At 40.9% G+C, this 19,656-nt stretch overlaps 1 protein-coding gene across 1 annotated transcript; it reads right to left on the reverse strand.

The window, feature by feature from the left end:
* Positions 1-2,815: 2,815 nt before the first annotated feature.
* Positions 2,816-18,849, reverse strand: LOC144062346 (insulin receptor substrate 2-like). The gene is made up of 3 exons (XM_077583662.1): positions 16,020-18,849; positions 13,747-14,234; positions 2,816-6,041 (listed from the first exon to the last, which is right to left on the reverse strand). The coding sequence occupies exons 1-3, from the start codon at positions 18,647-18,649 to the stop codon at positions 6,037-6,039; spliced, it is 3,123 nt and encodes a 1,040-aa protein (XP_077439788.1). The 5' UTR covers positions 18,650-18,849; the 3' UTR covers positions 2,816-6,036.
* Between the last annotated feature and the right edge of the window lie 807 nt (positions 18,850-19,656).

The raw sequence follows: 19,656 nt of genomic DNA on the forward strand, positions 1-19,656 counted from the left end.
TAGGTCCTCTAATTTGCATTTGATCAAAGCACAATACCGATACATTTCCATGGGAAGTTAAACTGTGGGATGTTGTAAGGTAGAGACAGAATATACAGTGTACTATAGATTTATTATGTTTTACTATAATACATAAGTATACTTATAATTTCCGATGTAACCAGGACTAAAAAGCAAAGTGTGGAGAGTCTCTGTCTGTAAAACACACAAGTGCAGTCAATGAATGGGGCGATCATTGCCAACAGTTTTGCCTTTTTTACCTTCTCTTTGTACAATATTGTATACAGCAGCCAGCAATCCACTTCTTCCTTAACTATACTGTTTGTTATTCAATAAAATATCAAACAATACTGTGTATGTGGCGCCTCAAAACATTCCCCCCCCCCCCCCGATAAGAATACCAGGGGTGGCTGTTTTTCCAGTGCAGTGAGTGTCGCGACAGTCTTTAGATTGGCAGCAAATAGAGGCTGAAATGTGATCATTATAATAATTTTGGATTTTGAAATATACGTAGTACGTATTTATTTTATTTATTTTTTATTCATACGTTTTTAGAGCATGTGTTAGTTTGTATTTTTTAAACAAATGCTTTGTTTTCGTTTCTTTTTGCTTAGATTTAGTATTAGTTGTTTTTTTTAAATATATGGAGTATTTGACAAGTGCAAGATAATAATAAAAAAAGGTCATTAATTATTGTATAATAATGTAAAATAAACTACACCAAATTGTTCAGCCTTCTTTCTTCTGTACGGCCATACAGTTATACTAAAATAAATACTGTACATTTGAAATAAATCCTAAACACTCATGTATGAACTTGACAAAGACAAAAAAGAAGAATATTTTCACTATTATGGTTAGTTACAAAATGTGGTTTGTTAGTTATCATTTTTTGAAAGCACTTTTTACATTTTATTTCATTACATTACATTTTATTTTCTAAAGCTGAGCCGTGATTGTGAGCAACTTTGATGACAGGTGGCAAAATGCCCCCCCCCCTCCCGAGATGGATAAAAGTGGGTGCAATTTGCTGCTTAACTCATATTCCACAAATGCATAATAATTGGCAAGTTTAGATTAGTGGTGCTGCATAGAACATTGATTTTTGAAAAATTTTGTTGTTTTTGTTTTAGTTTGTTATTAACTCATTCACTGCCGGCTATAGATGTCAAAAAATCATTTGAACTATTTGTGTTAGTTTAACATTTTTTTCCACTTTGTTAACAGGAGGATGAAAACCTAGAATTGTTTTTATTGTACGTTTAGAAAAGATATAAAATTTGTGATTAATCGTGAGTTAACTAGAGAAGTCATGCGATTAATTACGATTAAAAAATGTAATCGCCTGAGGCCCCAAATTTTTAATAATCTTTTCTTCTTTTTTTAATAACTATAATAAACTTGAATGGAAGCAGTGCAGCCATTAAAAAAACAAATCACTAATTCACTAACAAAAGTGTATTAAGCATTTATAAACCCTACTCTGTTTTTGCTTACTGTGGAGTCGGATTTTCAGGACTGCCATGGTGGGAGCCTGGCATATCAATGGAATGCCATGCATTCATTGCTGGGATATAAAAGTCAGCACGTGATGGAAAAGCAGAGCAACCTTTGAGAAAGTGGGTCACGGAGTTCATTGAGGCGGGCTGAAAGCCTCCTTAGGCTGATTCGGGGAGAAATAATGGGGCCATCCACTTCCAATCCCCTCCAGAGCGGCAGCAGGCTGGCAGGGAGGCCGAGGCCAACAGTTTGGATGCGGTTGCCAAAGGAGCAGCTCGTCAACCTCTAAAGAGCCTCTTAAATGCTTGTAATCTGTCGACTTTGGTTGGCACAGTTATCTTCTCCGCCCTGAATCGTTTGAAAAAAGGAGGAACAACAATGTTCATCCCACGGAGATTCATGATCAGAAAGTAGTATTGTCGATGGAGTGAGCACCTGCCTCAACCCGAAATTGGTTGCTTGGGGCCAGCACCTCGGCCCCCCTCGGTACGCCACTGTTTGGCGCAAAAACAATAGTTGTTAACATCATTTGGTGCTGTTTATCTTCAGGTAGAAATGTGACCTTTGTCAAGGTGGGGGGAATTATGAACAGTTCAAAACACCAGTCAGTGTTAGCACAAAACTGTTAGGCTTATGGAAAGGAAAATAAACGTCAGGAAAAGTCTAGTAGAACAAATGATTTATTCAGGAGCAATACTGGTAACAATGTGTGCGTCGACTGCCGAGTCACATTTAACCAAAAATTCATTGGTTAATGCTGTGTACACCAACATCCCCATAATTATGAGGTTATTCACACTTATACAATCACATTATCTCAGATACCTTAAAACGATCTTTTAAAAATTATATTACATTGTACAGGTTTAGGACTCATTATGTAAAGTTATCTTTTTTTAACTCATTCACTGCCATTGACGGCTATATACGTCCAAAATTAATTTGAACTATTTCTATTAGTTTAATTTTTTTTTCCCACTTTTGTTAACAAAAGTATAAAAACCTGGGGGGGGGGGGGGATTATTGTACATTTAGAACAGATATAACATTTGTGATTAATCGTGAGTTAACTAGTGAAGTCATGCGATTAATAATTATGATTAAAAAATGTAATTGCCTGATGCCCCTAATTTTTAATAAATGTTTCTTCTTCTTTTTTTTAAGAAAAGATTATTACAAATAATAATAATAATAATTACTTCTTTTTTTTTTAAAGAAGAAGAAAGATTATTAAAAATTAGTTGCATCAGGCGATTACATTTTTTCGTAATTAATCACATTACTTTACTAGTTAACTCATGATTAATCACAAATCTTATATCTGTTCTAAATGTACAATATTTTTTTCTAGGTTTTCATACTCTTGTTAACAAAAGTGGAAAAAATGTTAAACTAATAGAAATAGTTCAAATTAATTTTTGACATCTATAGCCATCAATGGCAGTGAATGAGTTAATATGACAAAAAACCTGGCATTTGAACAGGGGTGTGTAGACTTTTTATAGACACTGTATGATAGACTCAAAGTGAACATTTTCATATTTTTACTGAATCATAATTGACAATATTAACATACAGCTAACAACATATAACATCAAGAATCAGAATATTGCACAATAAATGATTTTGAATTAGGATAAATTGATAATCGGCCGGGACGATTATTTGCGCCAATATTTGGCATTTTGAAGCATATCGACATGGGCCGATATGAGATCAATTTAAAATTTTATTTCATTACTTTGGCATCGCATTAGAGGCAAAATACTGGGAACTTCGAGCACGCTTTGATTTTGTTTGAACTAAAAACAATGAGTGAAAAAGTTAAAACTTTCAGTTAATATAGAATTTTTTGAAAATGTTATTAAAACTTCAGGGAGCTATCTATTTGTAAAATTATTCATTGAACTAAAGTCATGCTACTGCGCCTGGGCGCTCCCTGCTTTTTTTGTTTTTGTTTTGAATTTTAAAAGAAAGATGTCTATTGTCAAAGATAAAAAAAATATGCTTTATTTTACTTTAATTTTTCTTAGTACTTTAGTTTTTTTGCTTTATTCATGTTAGATAATAAATTTATTAATTCATACTGTATGTATAAATAAATCACAAGTTACGTTTCATAAACATATGCTTTAAGGCATTGGAACAAAGTTCAAATTTAATTCAAAATTTTGACGCCAATATTATCACTTTTACTGCAAATGGACATCGGCTCCAAATATCGTTTTTTGGCCACCTTGGCTACTAATAATCGGTATCTGATCTGAAAAAAGCCATACCGGTCCATCCCTAATTTTGAGTACTGTATTGAAATGCACCTGTCGTGTATAAAACACTGGCGACCTCATTGTTAAAAAACAACAACAAGGAAAGCAGTTGTACCGGTTTAAATAAATGATTTATTTAGGTCACTATGCACAATTTATACAGATCAAAGCAATCATTAACCACCGGAATCCATACATTGTTATAATAATTTCTTGTGAGTGTCACAATAGAGCGTATGTACAATGGTAGACATTGACACCAAAGACAAAACAATTGGTGAGAATGTTCTTTTCTTTTCTTTTTTTGACAAGGAACAGAAAAACCAAAACAAATACAATGATGGGTGTGTTTGTTACATTTGGTTCCACTGTTAGAAACTAGATCATATTCAGGTCACTATTGCATAATATATCATTAGGGTAAGTCTGTCAACAAGGCAATTGATTTTTATATGAAAATATTTTACTTTTAGACAGTGAAGGAGAAAGCATACAATACACTGTAAAACCTGAAATAATAGTAAGGGTAGCTAAAATCTTTTTTTTTTTTTTTTTTACAGAAATACTGTATAGATGCAACACAAGTAAAATCTATATTTATTAATTCTCTGTACTCTCACAGTAGAATAGTTTACAGTTAAACTCTGTCTATTTACACCGTATTCACATCCAGGTAGTTAATAAATACAAACGCCAGCACTATCCTGGTATACAGCTCAAATGTCATAAAACTCTGTTAAACCTGTCGCCATCTCACTGATATTTTGGGCCCTGATGCGAAGGTTTACAAGCTCTAAAGTACCCTGAAAGTGTGGAGGTGGTTTCGGTCACATGTGTATGACACCTCGGAGGACTGACATCAAATATTTACCGCTTGTCAACGCAAAGTCAGATGACTGGAGAGCTTAAAGTGTTCATCCAAAGTGAAAATGGCGTCAGCAGCTGATTAACACTAACAGAATAACTTCCGTGTGCAGTGCAAACAACCGAGATATAGTGTGATTAGTAATGTTAGCATTGATGCTAATGCTAATAAAGATGAATGGTGTGCATAGACCGTACAGTACGTTGGTGATCAGATGCAGTTCTTATTATAAGCCAATGCAGCATCCCAACCATCCTAAAGCTCTTCCAGATGCAATTATTACATATTATCGCCTTAATTTCCCCTCAAGCTTTCTTTCTTTAGAACGGTGGTTCTCAAACTCTGTGAGTCCAGGAATAGTTTTTCTGAGGACTTAAAGCTTTAAGCACTTTTATGCCATTTTGAGTTCAAATTTACTATCAAAGTAAGCATGAAACAAGGAGAATTACATGTTGGGTATTTTAAGATAGCTTAGCCTTTAGGTAAGTCAGTTTGGCCTAATGCTAACACAATGCAAAATCTCAAAGCTTCCAGCAAAATCCAGCACGGCGGCCATTTTGCCACTTGCTGCCCAGTGAAAATGACGTCACAGTTGCTCGGGTCTCAGGCAACAACCAATCACAGCTCAGCTTCCGAAAACAGGTGAGCTGTGATTTGTTTTTGCCTGAGCCCCGAGCAACTGTGATGTCATCACCTTCTGTCAAAAGCAAGTGGCAAAATGGCCGCCCCCCTGTGATAGATAAAAACGGCTGGATTTTGCTTGATAACTCATATTCCACAAACACAATATTAATCAGAAAGTCATGTTCGCGGTCACATGTAACACATTATTGTCAAGAGGGTGGGGGACAATGGCGGGAAGGGGCAGTGCATTCGTGGAGCTCAGATACGACTTTATATACTTACAAATATATTTTCTTACGTTTGGATAAAAAAATAATCTTGTGAGAATAAATAGCAAATTAAGAAAATACTTTGAATGTACTTTTCTGAAATAATACTACTTTTCCCAAGCGAATAACAATATAGAAGTTCAGATAGATATATACGACAATAGAATATTTCTCTTATTTCTTTGAAAACATAGAGAACGATATTGACATTTAAGGCATTGGGTGGGACCCATTAAACATTCATCCTTAAGAAATAAATAAACTCCTCAAATATAGTTCTGTATCTTTCACACTCTTGGTAGTCAGGTTTTATGGTAACAGTGTTCACTGACTAAATGCTCGCGCCATTACACACACTCACACTCTTCATACCCTTAGCCAATTACCAACATGCATAAACGGTGGCCTACTTTACACATACGCGCGCGCGTTTTCATGTAGCGTTGAGGTCTGCATGCCATCACTCGCAGAGGTAAATGGGTCACATTGATCACGAGGACAGTTGACTGCTTCAATCTGGAAGAAACAAAAGACAAAAAAAAAAGACATTTTACATGCAAATTACCCAAAAGAATTCAGTGACATAAAGCAACAAATCAACTCCTGTTATTCCATCCAATTACATGGCTACTTTATGTCTCATTTTGGTTTATACTAACATCACGTCCACCGAGAATTTGATTCCATATAGATGTGACAAGCTGCCGTTGCTTCCCATTATCGGTCGAGACTCCGTGGGGAGGGAAGCACGCAAGCGATGGCGAGCACGGAGGTGAAGCTGGGAAGCGTTTCAGCAACGGTCATAATTACATAATCCGGGATGGAGAGCGATGGGGGAAGGGCTGGGGGATCTGCTTGGGAGGCTGCGTTGCTATGGCCGCAAACTGAGGCGAGGACGACCAATTAGTAGATGGTAGCCCTCGATGAAGTATTAGAATGGTGTTGTGGGAAGACATATTGGGGAACGTGTCAGCAGGACTTGACTTGATTGTTCTTCCTTGTTTGAATTTTCAATGAGTTGATAAAATATTGTGATTCAATTGGTGTCGTGTGGATGGGTACATACATTTTTTTGTACCACAAAGAAGTGATTTTCTTCTTCTTCTTTTTTTATTAATCAGACAATGGATCAGTTCTCAAACATCATAATCGACATTGGCCTAAAAAATAAAAATCCATATTGGTTGGACTCTTGCTTATTACACTGAAGTAATAAATGACTCCACAAGTACTTCTTGAAACAACAACAGCCTCGAAAAATAAAACTTGAAAAACAATTGTTTGTACAAGTGTATACATCCTCTCATTACTGGGAATGTGACTGTTCACAACAAATCTATCCCATTTATGCTCAATGGGAGTCGACACACACGACATTCAAATGGCCTACGATTAACCCCGAGTAAACTTCACATGTTGTTTTTGTGACACAAATGCTTCCTAGCAGAAGCCTGACATTTTTGTGTAACACTTGACTGCTATTTCAAATTTCCAATTGAAGAAAAACAGCTCCGATTCTAACCGTTTTTCATCTGAACATGAGATTTTGGGCTACTACAAACAAAAGTGTACTTTCCAAATCAGAACGTATCGAACCATTCTCGCGAGAGCGTTTCTCATTCACAGGTTCTAAACAAGCTAGTATCCATCCAGACATGCTTTGATTCCATAGTAGGCAGCATTTGATCAAGGTCTGCTGTCTAATCTGTCCTGCAGAGGGAGGATGTAATCTCATCTGGAGCCGAGGCCGCCACTACGCTGGCCACGCACTTATCGAGCAGCTAACGTGTCTATCTGGAACATCCCAGCCTACTTTATCCCACCACGCGCGCACACACACACACCGCATATGCACAGAGACTGGAAAATGTGACACACTTTGCCTGCTGTGTTATATTACATGCATGGTTGTTTCCTACAGTATACCGTATCAGGTGGCGCGGCCCTAATGCGTTTGGATACGCATGTGTGCAGCACATGTCTTTGTGAGCACGCAGACATTTTTTATTTGTGTCTTTCTCAAAGTGGCGGCTTGATGAAAATGCAGTTAACTAATGGTGCTTGGTGCGTTTCAGTTGCAGAGCGAATTAACAGGTCGGTATGGTTTCAAACGCATTGTGAAGTGGTTTGCATGTGATGCAAAAGTCATCAATGTGCATACGAGCGCTTACATTTTTACACTCATCAGCTCTGTAGCTAGCTGAGCTATTTGTTACTGACTTGACAGCTACATCCACGGTTCTCAAACTTTTTTTTTTTAAACCAAGTATAACCTAGAAAAAGAAAAAAAATCTTAAGTCAACCCAAAACATTTCTTGACAATAATATGTTCTGTGCAACCCCACTAGTCTAAATGCAGTGTTCTGATTAATACTATGCTTGTGAAATATGAATAAAGCCGCAAAAGCTAACTGTGCTTATGCGCTCTCAGGGGGCGGCCATTTTGCCATTTCCACTTAATATAACATCACAGTTGATCAGGGCTCCGTTAACAACCAAATTCAACCACAAACCAGCTTGCAAACGTCACATGCCCAAGCTCAGAAAACAGGTGAGCTTTGATTGGTCACTAGCCCTGAGCAACTGTGATGTCATATTCAGTGGGCAGCAAATGGCAAAATGGCCGCTGAGATGGATAAAAACGGGCGGATTTTGCTGCTTAATTCACATTCCACAAACACAATTTTAATCACAATTCCTGGCCCATGGTAAGATTTTTTTGGGGTTGACATTATGACAATTGATTGTTCTCGGGAGGGGGGGGGGGGGGGGGGACTTTGTTTCCAAACCTAACCCCATCACCTCGCGCCACTTGCAAGCTAACTTTGCACAGCTAAATTATGAACACACCATATACATGTACCAGCGTTAAAATCTACCTAGGATCTCCTAAAATTGTACACGTGTATCCAGTATGGAATGTTCCGAGTGGATCATTATGCCCGAGATGACGTCATCAGCCATTCTAGTGAATACCTCCTGGCTGAACGGCGTTGAAAGAGAAGGGGGATTTAGGAGGAGATGGACATGAATGTCGCTAATCTTTCAGATGAATTCCATAGTGCGGACGGTCGTGCTCTCTTTGGCCTGTAGGCGTGCCAGATGGCGTGCTTGTCATGACCACAGCAGAGAGCGGATGTGTGCTTAAAACGCCAGTGTTGACGTGAGCGGGCCAATGGTTGCAGTGAGAGTATTTGAATGAGTGTAAAGGTAAGAGCATTGGTGGGAGGTGTTTAAGCCCACCTCTTGCCCTTGGGAGGTTTGGCCATCTGCCACAAGCACATCTCATCACGTTGCCACAAAATGGGTCACTTCCTTCAAGTCAACAATAGGGATTGGAACAGTAACCTAAGTATGTGGACGGCATTATGTCATCTATCACAAACATTTTTAATTCTTTGTCTCTGGTGATTTACAACCTTGTTGGAGGTACTGAACCCCACCAGTTTCCCATGTGCACTCACCAAACCCTTCTTTATTGAAAACAGAAAATGAAAAATGCTTGGCCGAAAACCGAAACGGCAATTTTTACTATCATTATTATTAAAATTATAATATTATTATAAAATATTTATTTAGCACTGGCATTTTAACCGAGCACAATATAAATTGAAATTTATACCGCAGACATGTTGGCCAAAGGTACATTAAACACCAAACGAGGGTTGAGCATTTTCTGGCGGTGCGATTGCACCTTATAGTCAATGTAGTTTGCACAGGCGGTTACGTTTGCGTGCGGCGGGACAAGGTGCGTCGCACTTAAAATCCGCACATTCACCAACATTTAAAAATAAATAAATACATTTGTTTGCACCAGCTAATCGGCTTCGGGAACAGACTGCAAAGTCACATACAGCGACGTGTACAGGTCTGTCGCCACCCGGAGATAGCGGTAAGTGTTTCCGTGTTTAAAACTGTTGATAGTAATAGTGCTAGCATTAGCTAAAGTATTTAGCATGGCAAAAATAGCCATTTTCGGCCGCAAATTTTCGGTGGCCGAATATTTGGTGCATCACTAATGTATAGGGTTTTTGGCTGAACAAAATTAACAGGGAGATTAGCCTTTTCATTGACTCTCGCGCGCTTCACCTTGAATTCAGAAAACGTATTTTTGTATTCCCCATCTCTATGCAGCTTAACTCATTTGCTACCAAAAACGTCTAAAAACGTTCTATTTTAAATATTGCCATGGCACCAAAAACTTTTTAGACGTTTTTTTTAATGTTAAAACATACAGAAGGCTTTGATGCAGCCGCTGAACTGAAGAAAATGTTTAAAACAAAGGTAATTAAGACAAAAACGGCCAGAAGGTGGCAGCAGAGTATAAGAGATCAAACAGGGCTAGCATTAGCTAAAGTATTTAGCATGGCAAAAATAGCCATTTTCGGCCGCAAATTTTCGGTGGCCGAATATTTGGTGCATCACTAATGTATAGGGTTTTTGGCTGAACAAAATTAACAGGGAGATTAGCCTTTTCATTGACTCTCGCGCGCTTCACCTTGAATTCAGAAAACGTATTTTTGTATTCCCCATCTCTATGCAGCTTAACTCATTTGCTACCAAAAACGTCTAAAAACGTTCTATTTTAAATATTGCCATGGCACCAAAAACTTTTTAGACGTTTTTTTTAATGTTAAAACATACAGAAGGCTTTGATGCAGCCGCTGAACTGAAGAAAATGTTTAAAACAAAGGTAATTAAGACAAAAACGGCCAGAAGGTGGCAGCAGAGTATAAGAGATCAAACAGGGCTAGCATTAGCTAAAGTATTTAGCATGGCAAAAATAGCCATTTTCGGCCGCAAATTTTCGGTGGCCGAATATTTGGTGCATCACTAATGTATAGGGTTTTTGGCTGAACAAAATTAACAGGGAGATTAGCCTTTTCATTGACTCTCGCGCGCTTCACCTTGAATTCAGAAAACGTATTTTTGTATTCCCCATCTCTATGCAGCTTAACTCATTTGCTACCAAAAACGTCTAAAAACGTTCTATTTTAAATATTGCCATGGCACCAAAAACTTTTTAGACGTTTTTTTTTAATGTTAAAACATACAGAAGGCTTTGATGCAGCCGCTGAACTGAAGAAAATGTTTAAAACAAAGGTAATTAAGACAAAAACGGCCAGAAGGTGGCAGCAGAGTATAAGAGATCAAACAGGGCCATGTTGCAACAAGCTTTTCCCCCCACTGTTTTAAACAGGTTTGTGAATAATGATGAAACTTTGCTATATTCTAATGCTAATTGCTGCAAAACGGAATCAGAAATATACTTTTTTTCCTGATGAAAGAAGAGACTCTAATCTTTCTTTTGCTCGGTTCCATGTTTTGATAGCAATACAACACAATCGTCTGTGGGCCTTGCAAAATCAGTCAAAATCCAGTAAAACAGCTGGCAACGAAGGGGGTTGCTTCAGTGAAAATGGCTGGGAGTGAATGAGTTAATAACTACAACAGCAAAATCAAATTTTAATCCAATTACTCGATTTAGCGACGGTTAATTGGTAGACTGCTTGATTCTAAAAAATCATCAATAGCTGCACGCACCCTGACTTAAGTGACCAAATGTCCGCATCATTTCCATCCACACTAATCAGCAGCAGAGAGGCTTGATGGTGCCAGAGTGTAATGTGACGTCTGCAAAGTGAGAAAGCCAAAGAAAACTTCAACCTGCCACCATTTTGCACAGCAGTGAGTTGGAATCTTTGGTAAACAAGCCATTATGTCTGCCAGCCCAGTGAGTGTGTTTGGTGGCTAAAAAGCAACCATCCATTCTCCTCGTCTTTCTGCAAAGCATTCAATACTCCGTGGTGGACCCTCCCACCTCTGCTTGTCTTACTTCTGCTAAGTGAAGGGCCTAATGAGGCAGAAGGGGGTTTTGCACGCGTCTTCTTGTCCCATTATGCATGCATTCATTCACTCTTGCAATCACGCCAGCCAAGCAGCAAAACAAGTCACACTCTGTACATCGGCAGACTTAAATAGGAATAAAAATGCTCAAAACGTTAGTCTATTTTTTCTTGGGGCAGTAAGTACAATTCTTCTTAATCACTGAAAGAGTTAACATTATGTTTGATTCGATCACCCAAACATTTGTATCATTAAGGTTTTGCTACATAGGTCTGGAAGCAACATTTGTGATGTTGTGTTATTTAGTAGAAGCAAACAATCTCAGTTCAGAGAATAAATCAAAACTCTAAACCTGGCATGAGCAAATTGTGAGTCAGTGGATGCCATGTGAGTCAACTTCAGTTGTATTGGTTTCATTAATCTCACTCTATGTTCATTCATATTCAATAATTAAATAAATCTAGCATAAAATTGTATGGGCAAAATATTTGTGACTTTCGCCACCATCAGTTGCCCGTCTCTGCTTCAAATCAAAATCCAGCTACACTGCTCAAGTTTTATGGCATTTTGCATTTTACAAACGACATCATAATATTAACAGCTATGCTACCCGCCCAAGAACCAATGGTGAAATAAAAGGTACTTTCTGCTGCAGTAGCCTCTTACTTCCTACGTGTTTCTTGCTTGGAATGCAATAAGGAATATTGCGACCTGACATCCAATTACCTGACAGCCACATAGCAACACAACCGCTTTTGTTGTTTCCCCTTCTTGCCTTCAAGGACAGTCATTCACTTGTGCCAGATCTCACATGTCAGCTCTCAAAGGTCCACGCGCTGTCTCCGACCTTTGAGTGCTCACAGAAACATGTGAGCTCGCTGCGCACACAGCTCCAATTTCACCACAACATTTGGCCCTCTCCGTTTCCGACGGATGCTTGCCTGTTTTGTTCATTGGAATGTGTTAGAACGCGGTATTGATCATATGGCGAGGAGTGCATAGAGGTCGCATTGATGTGTAACACATTCTTAATGCCTAGCCAACTGAAAAATAACAGCCGGAATTAACTTCGACCCATTGAAGACAAGTTAGAGAAAGTCTATCTCATTATTGTAAATACAGTCAACCAGAGAAACATAAGACTATTAGAGCCTCTTTGCCATTTTAAAGGGAACTCTTTGCTCCTAGCGCTCATCTGCTTTGAGAAAAGAAAAAAAAAGTTCATTCTTAGAAATGGCGTACACGCTGTACTGTGAGTGAAAGTGTTTGCATGCGACGCGCAGCAGCGTCACACTCGCTCACAGGGTTGTTTACTTCACTGTTCTCGACCCGGTCACGTTTCACCGCAGCCTCGTGTTGCCTTCACTTACTGGGGGGAGGGAAATGTCAGGATTTAACCACTTGGTTTCTAATTGAGAAGATATAAAAGGTGCAGAAATTGTAATTGCATGCCTCTTATTTTGTCATTAAATCCAGATTTCATTCTAACATACCCAGCCACAAAAAAATACATAACAGGAAAACAAATGCAAGTTTGAATGCAGCACAGTAGGATGTCTGAATTGCAACTAGTTCAAAAAGAGATTTAAAAAAAAAAAACATTAGCAGTGTGCATCTTTCCGATAAAAGACGATTTGATATAAATCTTTGTGATACGATTCAAGGACAGCTCCATTTCAAAGTGGAACGATTCGATTCACTGGGATTACGATTAGATTCGGTATGATACGGCACATTTTGAGGGGGTATGATGCAATCCGATTCTTGGTGCCATTTTACTATTTATGAATGAATTTGTCAGTAATGCAAATATGGCATCTCTGACAAAAAGACAATTTGATACGCATCCTGATATATTTTCAATGTATTCATTTGATAAAAATTGAGCCGTTCACTTACTAACTCAGGATTATTTTTTCACGCTAAGTATAATAATAATAATAATATGGTTAAATAATATCTCTCACAGAGTTTCCCCCAGAAAACTTGCTTAAGCCTGGTAGTTAAAAAAACAAAACAAAACATATAACACATCATTTTAATAGAAGACATATTTGTATTGCCATGTATCACCATTTGATGCTAATGCTATTAATTTATACCATAGTACAAAATCCAGAACTTGTATTGCCTTCTTCTGATAAGGTAATTAAAATATAGTTGAGTTCTTCAAATTCCCTTTATGATAATGTAAATCACATTTTTTCGTAAGCTGTTTGTGTATCTCTACTATGATGTTCTTTTCCTTTTGTACGAGTTTGAAATAAACTCAATAGAGCACCTAAAGGAAACATATTCACCATGTATTGTATGTGAAATCAAGAGACTATTTGAAGTGATGGTCAATGGCTGCCCAAAAAATGAAAAGGCTCACCTTTGACAGTAGTTGCAGACTCTTTGAAGCCTAAGCAGACATATGGCGTGCTGTGTAATCCATTGATACCCTGTTTGCAGCTGCTAACTGGTTTGAAGGCAACCAGCTCATCACATTTATTGTCCAGCAGATTCAAGGCAATGTAGTTGAGTCCGTTCGGGTAAGCGGCGGAACCCTGTCGGTTTACGGGGCTGCCGTACTCCTCGTCGGAGCCCTCGCTGCTCCGCGAGGAGATGTTCTCCACGGAGCTGTGCCTCTTCCCGGTCTCACCGCGGGCAAACGAAGGGAAGACGGGCGTCACGGTGGCCGTGGAGGAGAAAGTCTCCGAACTGTGGCGTCTGCGTCCTTGCGGGTTGGCGCGGATCACCTTGGCGGAGCAGTCGGGGTCCAGCATGGACGAGGAAGCGGCCCCAAGGAGAAAGACACCAAGTTCTTCTGGGACGGCCGGATCCTCCAGTGAACGCCTTCTCCCTCTGCTGCTCTGACTACTACGGAAGACAATGACAAAATAACAAACCTTAAATTCAATATTAAAAGATATCATTCCTGCAAAAGACAAGAGTAAGCATGGGCCAATATTCTGACGGTATGATAATTGTGAGCGAAAATAACGCGGTTTCGCCGTATTAAAATTATCACTACAAAATGACCTTTTCTGAAAATATTTCTGTAAATAAAAGGAAGCCTTTTTTCCCCCTCCATTATACACGGCTTTTAAACAAAATATGGCATATTCGGTACAGAAGAAACACGTTAAGTGTAAATATACATTTAAAATTACATAAAATAAATTATATAAACAAATATGTTAAGATATATATATACTAAAATTATAATTAATCTAAATAAAATAAATATGAAACATTTATAAACAAATCTTAGAATTCTTCTTCTGTTTTACTTAGTAAGGCACAGTCACTGGTGAGCTTTTTTTTTTTTTAACAGACTCGTGGGCTGCTCATCTTGTCCATCGGGCTAACTAGTACCCGCTGGACCTACCTCTTTTTTTTTTTATTATGTCAATGCAAATTAATAAATGGATCCCCCCAAAATGTCCGTGTTTGCGCAGTGTCTTTCATCTTACTCTGCTCACCCCTCCCAACTCTGCTCTGAGACAGAGAAAAAAAATGTTAATTGAAGGAAATTAACTTTAAAGGAAGTGGCTCATTTGCTCATGGGGGTGTTAGAAAAAAATGATTCGGCAATATATCGCGATATTACAGAGCGCAATTCTTGAATCGATTCGATATGCGGCCAAATCGATTTTTAAACAGAATTTTTTTATGGGAATATTCAACAAAACATCTTACTTAGGGTTAGGATTCACACATTAAGCATGGAAGAATTTTATATTCATGGAACATTAAGCCTTAATATTTTATTTCAGTGCTGTTCAAACATGAAAAAGACTGCATCCTGTTTGTTAAATGCAGTGGCTCAGTTATAAGCCTGAATTTTCAGATAAATACATTTTCATACAAATCTTACAGTGTACATGTACAAGTTTACTGATTAGTATTTTCTAAATTTGAGTTAAAAAAAAAATATATCGCAATAATCAATTGATATATTTGTTGGGATTAATACAAATCGAATCGCCAGGTACTAGGCAATTCACACCCCTATTTGCTCAACTCTGTAAAGTTCAAACAGCCAATCATTATACCCTGCTTAGATGTCCCCTAAAAAGAAAGAAATAAAGACCGTGACAGACAATATTAGCACTTATTGAAACCTTGATTTTTTTTAAACTACTGTAAACCATCAAATGGGCCCATGCCTAGACAAGAGACAAGTATCAGTGTTTACAATTTGGCCAAAGGAGAGGTCCACATTCTAGTATAATACACTACAAACCTTTGTTTGGCATTCACTTCTTCCTTGATCATCAGTCACTTGCCCTAAAATGCTGAACTTCCTTGAGCTGATGATTCTAAGTGAATCAACTACTATCTCTTTGACTGCCAGACGTTTTCAGAAACGGGTTGTCCCCAGTGCCAGCCGATTTTAAGCATTTTGACTGATCTTTCAAGGTCCATAGAAAATTATGTGTTTGGACTATGGAAACACACATACTACCATATGAAAGATTGGACTCTCATCTTTCATCAGAAAAAAAAGTTTCACCTCTGTTTTGAAAAAAACGTCTTTTAACGTCTTTGGCACTCTTCCATAGGATTTTACTAAACGTTATTTAACGTTTTTGGCAGTCCAAGAGTTAAACATGGTTTGAAAAACAACACAAAACAAACCAAACATTGAAACACACATACCTTGTTATTTGAGGAACCAGCTGCGGGGGTGAGCTGGTCATCCCAAACGTCATTTCTGTATATTCATTTTGCCCGTCTTCACCTTCTCTTGGCTCTTCCTGCCCCTCCTCCTCTGAGCTGGGACACAAGGAGAGATCTGGGAGCGCATCCGGGTGTTCTGCAGCAAGGGCGACAGCCTCCTTTGGCTGGTGCAAGGCCCTCTCAAGTTTGATGTAGGAAGTCAGACAGGGCCTTGTGAAACCCTCGTCACAAGAACTCAGAGATGACGACTGGCTCTCGGTGGAAGGCGGCGAGATTCGGCTGCCGCTGAAGTCAATGTTGATGTATTCTCCGGGGCTGCGGGGCTCTCCGGGCTGGGGGTACTCATGCATGCTAGGCAGGGTTCTGAGAGTTTCGAGGGACAGCCTGTTAGGCCTGCCGAGCCTCCCTCTGTGGGTCAGGTTCGGAGCCCGGTTGTGTCTGGCTGGAGATGCGGTTGCGGGACTCAGCGGCGAATCCTGAGCTGCTGCGGGCTGCATCATGGAATAGTAGTCCGCATCCGCTGCTCTCTGCCTCGAACTTTGAGGGCTCATCAACACATACTGGTTGCTGTCATCATTCTTGGAAGCTTGGACTTTAGCGGGGAGGGAGAGGGAGCCGGGGTGGTACGCCGTTCTCACCGATGTCGGTTCTCCAGCCATTAACCCCATGTAATAATCAGGCGGGGTCTGGAGTGCAGGTGGGTTTCCGGGTGACATGTTCATGTATTCGCCATGCCTGTCTGGGCTCTCCACGGAGGACTTGGAGCCGCACCACATTCGCATGTAGCCGTTGTCCTCCAGTGAGATGCTGGAGGGGGAGCTGGTTTTGTAACCCCTGCTGGTAGCCCCGTGAGGGTGCACTCTCAGGTTGACAATCTGCTTTGGTGCAGAGACGCACATGGGGCTCATGGGCACGTAGTTGTCGACCTTGCCTGATTGCAGTGCCACACCTGGAGTCATGGGCATGTAGCCGTCGTCGGCAAGGTTACTGCTAGAGCTTCTGGATGAGCCGATTTCTATGTCTCCGTAATCTTCTGGATAGCAGACTTTAGGTGAGGCGGAATGAGAGTTGTGACCATCACGGGCTTGGATGAGCGTGTACTCATCCAGGGATGCGGAAGAAAGCGGCGCCACTGTTTTCTGTTGACGTGGCGTGGTGAGGGAATGAGTTCGCTTCCTGTAAGCTTTATCCATCGCCACCCCTTCGCCACTCGCTCTGGACTTGGCCCCCAGCATTAGCATGTAGCCACAAGGGTCGCTCATGTCACGGGATGAAGGGGTGCTCGACAGGGAGTCGGGGGTGTCGCAGCGGGTCAGAGGGAGGAACTTTGCTTCAACTGGACTGCAACTGTAATCGTCGCACAGCATGAAGCCGGTGTCGCCGAGCGACCCGCTGCAAGTGAAAGGTTGTCCAGCCTTGTTGGGAGTGGAGAGGTTATGCCCGGGCAACATGCTGATGGGGCTGGAGACGGCCGGAGGGGAGTTGGACCCTGGCATGGAGAGGCTGTGATGCAGGTTGGAGGACGACTCGAGCATCCTGCAGGTGCGCCCATTGCTCAGAGTGTGGGATCGGCTGAGTTGAGCGCCAGGGTTCGGACTGGCAGGTCTTTCATTCACGGGCATTGACATGGAAACGGGCCGAGGCACACTTCCGTCGCCCTCGCTGGAGGTTCTCACCCGGCAGGATGTAAACTTCCTCCCTGGAGATGTGGCTACAGCACTGGCCGTTCTGGATCTCCTCACCAAGCCCGTCTGACTTGGTGGCAAGTTATTGAGGTTGCGCCGCGTGGGAACAGAGATGGGGGTGGTGCTGGCTGACTGACTTTTGCTCCTGGGCCTGAACTCGGAGAGCTCCTTCATGGCTTTCATTGCTTCCAGGATAGTCTCGTGGATGTTCTGGGCCACCACCGAGTCCTCCGCCTGCATCCAGAACTCCCCGGCCCCAGTTACTGCTGATCGCCCAACCTCAATGAAGAAGAAGCTTTCAGAATGGCCGCATCTCCTGATGTTCATGAGCTGTAAACACACCGCGGCAGCCTCGGAGTTCAGCTTCACAAAACTGATGGTTCGGCTGGATAAACAAAGCCTGTACACTCCCGTGAGGTTCTTCACCTGACCCAGACCTTTGGATTTTAAATTAACCTGCCATACCTCCTTGTATGCCGCTGTAGCTGGGCTAACAAGTCCATAGTTGGCCTCTTCAAAACCGACGAGGGAGGAGGTGGAAGCGGGGCTGTCGTACACCCTCCCCTCCGCGAGGAGGTCGGTCAGAACCACGTACCAGCTCTCCTGATCCTGCTCGCTGTCCGCAGCCACGGCGAAGTACTCGTCCTTGGTGTAAAGGGCGATCAGGTGTTTGTGTTTGGCGTCCGCCCGCTTGTTGACGCAGAGGCAGGAGTCCAAACTTATCACTCGTTTGGCGGCGCCCTTGTTCCGCCATTTCTTCTCACTCTCGTAGTATTCCAGCCGAGCCGGCGAGCCGTCGGCGGACTCCCTCAGCACGAAAAATCGCCTGTGTCCGTGTTTCTGCTTCCTCAAGTAGCCGCACTTCTTTACGCCATTGACGCCATTAGATAACAGGTGTCCCGCCGCCCCGGGAGGACTTGCCATCTCTCGTCACCGAGCACCAGAATGCGCGCAATTCGAAAAAGCGAAATTAAAGCTACGGCGACGCTGTTTTCATTTAATCCATTGCAGACGTGTCCGCTGTGTTCAAAGTAAAACATAAAAATAAAAAAATAAAATAAACGGTGCGAGCTAGAGTACCGTAGGACTGATCTGGTTGTAGAGAAAAACAACATGTGACGCGCTGCTCTAAAACCACAGGAGAACACTGAGTCATAGGGGGGCGTGTCTGTCAATCATCCAGCTGCGAGGCCACCTATTGGCTGTTCCGATCATTCAACACTGCAAACCCCGCCCATTGTACTTGCCTCTTATTACGGAGACAAACAAGATCGCTTGGCGGCCGTTGACACATCTATTTCTTCAAAAACAGTGAACGTTCTGTCACGTGATAGTTCCATACTCAGGAAAGCATTTAAAATGTGCATTTAAAGAGTGATTTGCAACCTAACGCAGGCTTCTATGTGCCCATTTAGCAGGCACTACTACTTGTAAACAACCCTGACGTCTCTATTGTTATATAAGCATAGTCATGGCGTATTTTTAAACCAGTGATTCTTCCTCTCATCTCATTTCAGAGCAACGCATCACATTTCTGCACTCAGAGGGAGCACACGGTTTATCAGAGGGACACTGTGACATAATTTAACTTAAAGAAAACCTAGATGAACAACAAAATTAGAATACTGTAGTTCGAAACGTTCGAAAAACTTGAGATGAATGAGTAGGCATGTTCTTGCGTGTCATGCGTCATGAAACGCCACTGCTGGACAAAAACATCCTTACAATCAGAGAAGTTGAATTCAGCAAATGTGTCAAAGGGTTCAGCAGTGTGGTGTACTGGAGCAGCAAATGTGCGGCAATGCTGCCATCTTCTGGCCGTTTAGTTGCATTCTGGACTTATGAAGAAGCCACAAGAGAATACTGCAATGACTATTTATTCTTTCCACTATTGTTAACCCGATTTTCTGAACTAAAACATCATTATGGTG

The sequence above is a fragment of the Vanacampus margaritifer genome, chromosome 1, assembly GCF_051991255.1.
Source record: "Vanacampus margaritifer isolate UIUO_Vmar chromosome 1, RoL_Vmar_1.0, whole genome shotgun sequence".
Taxonomy (NCBI): Eukaryota; Metazoa; Chordata; class Actinopteri; order Syngnathiformes; family Syngnathidae; genus Vanacampus; species Vanacampus margaritifer.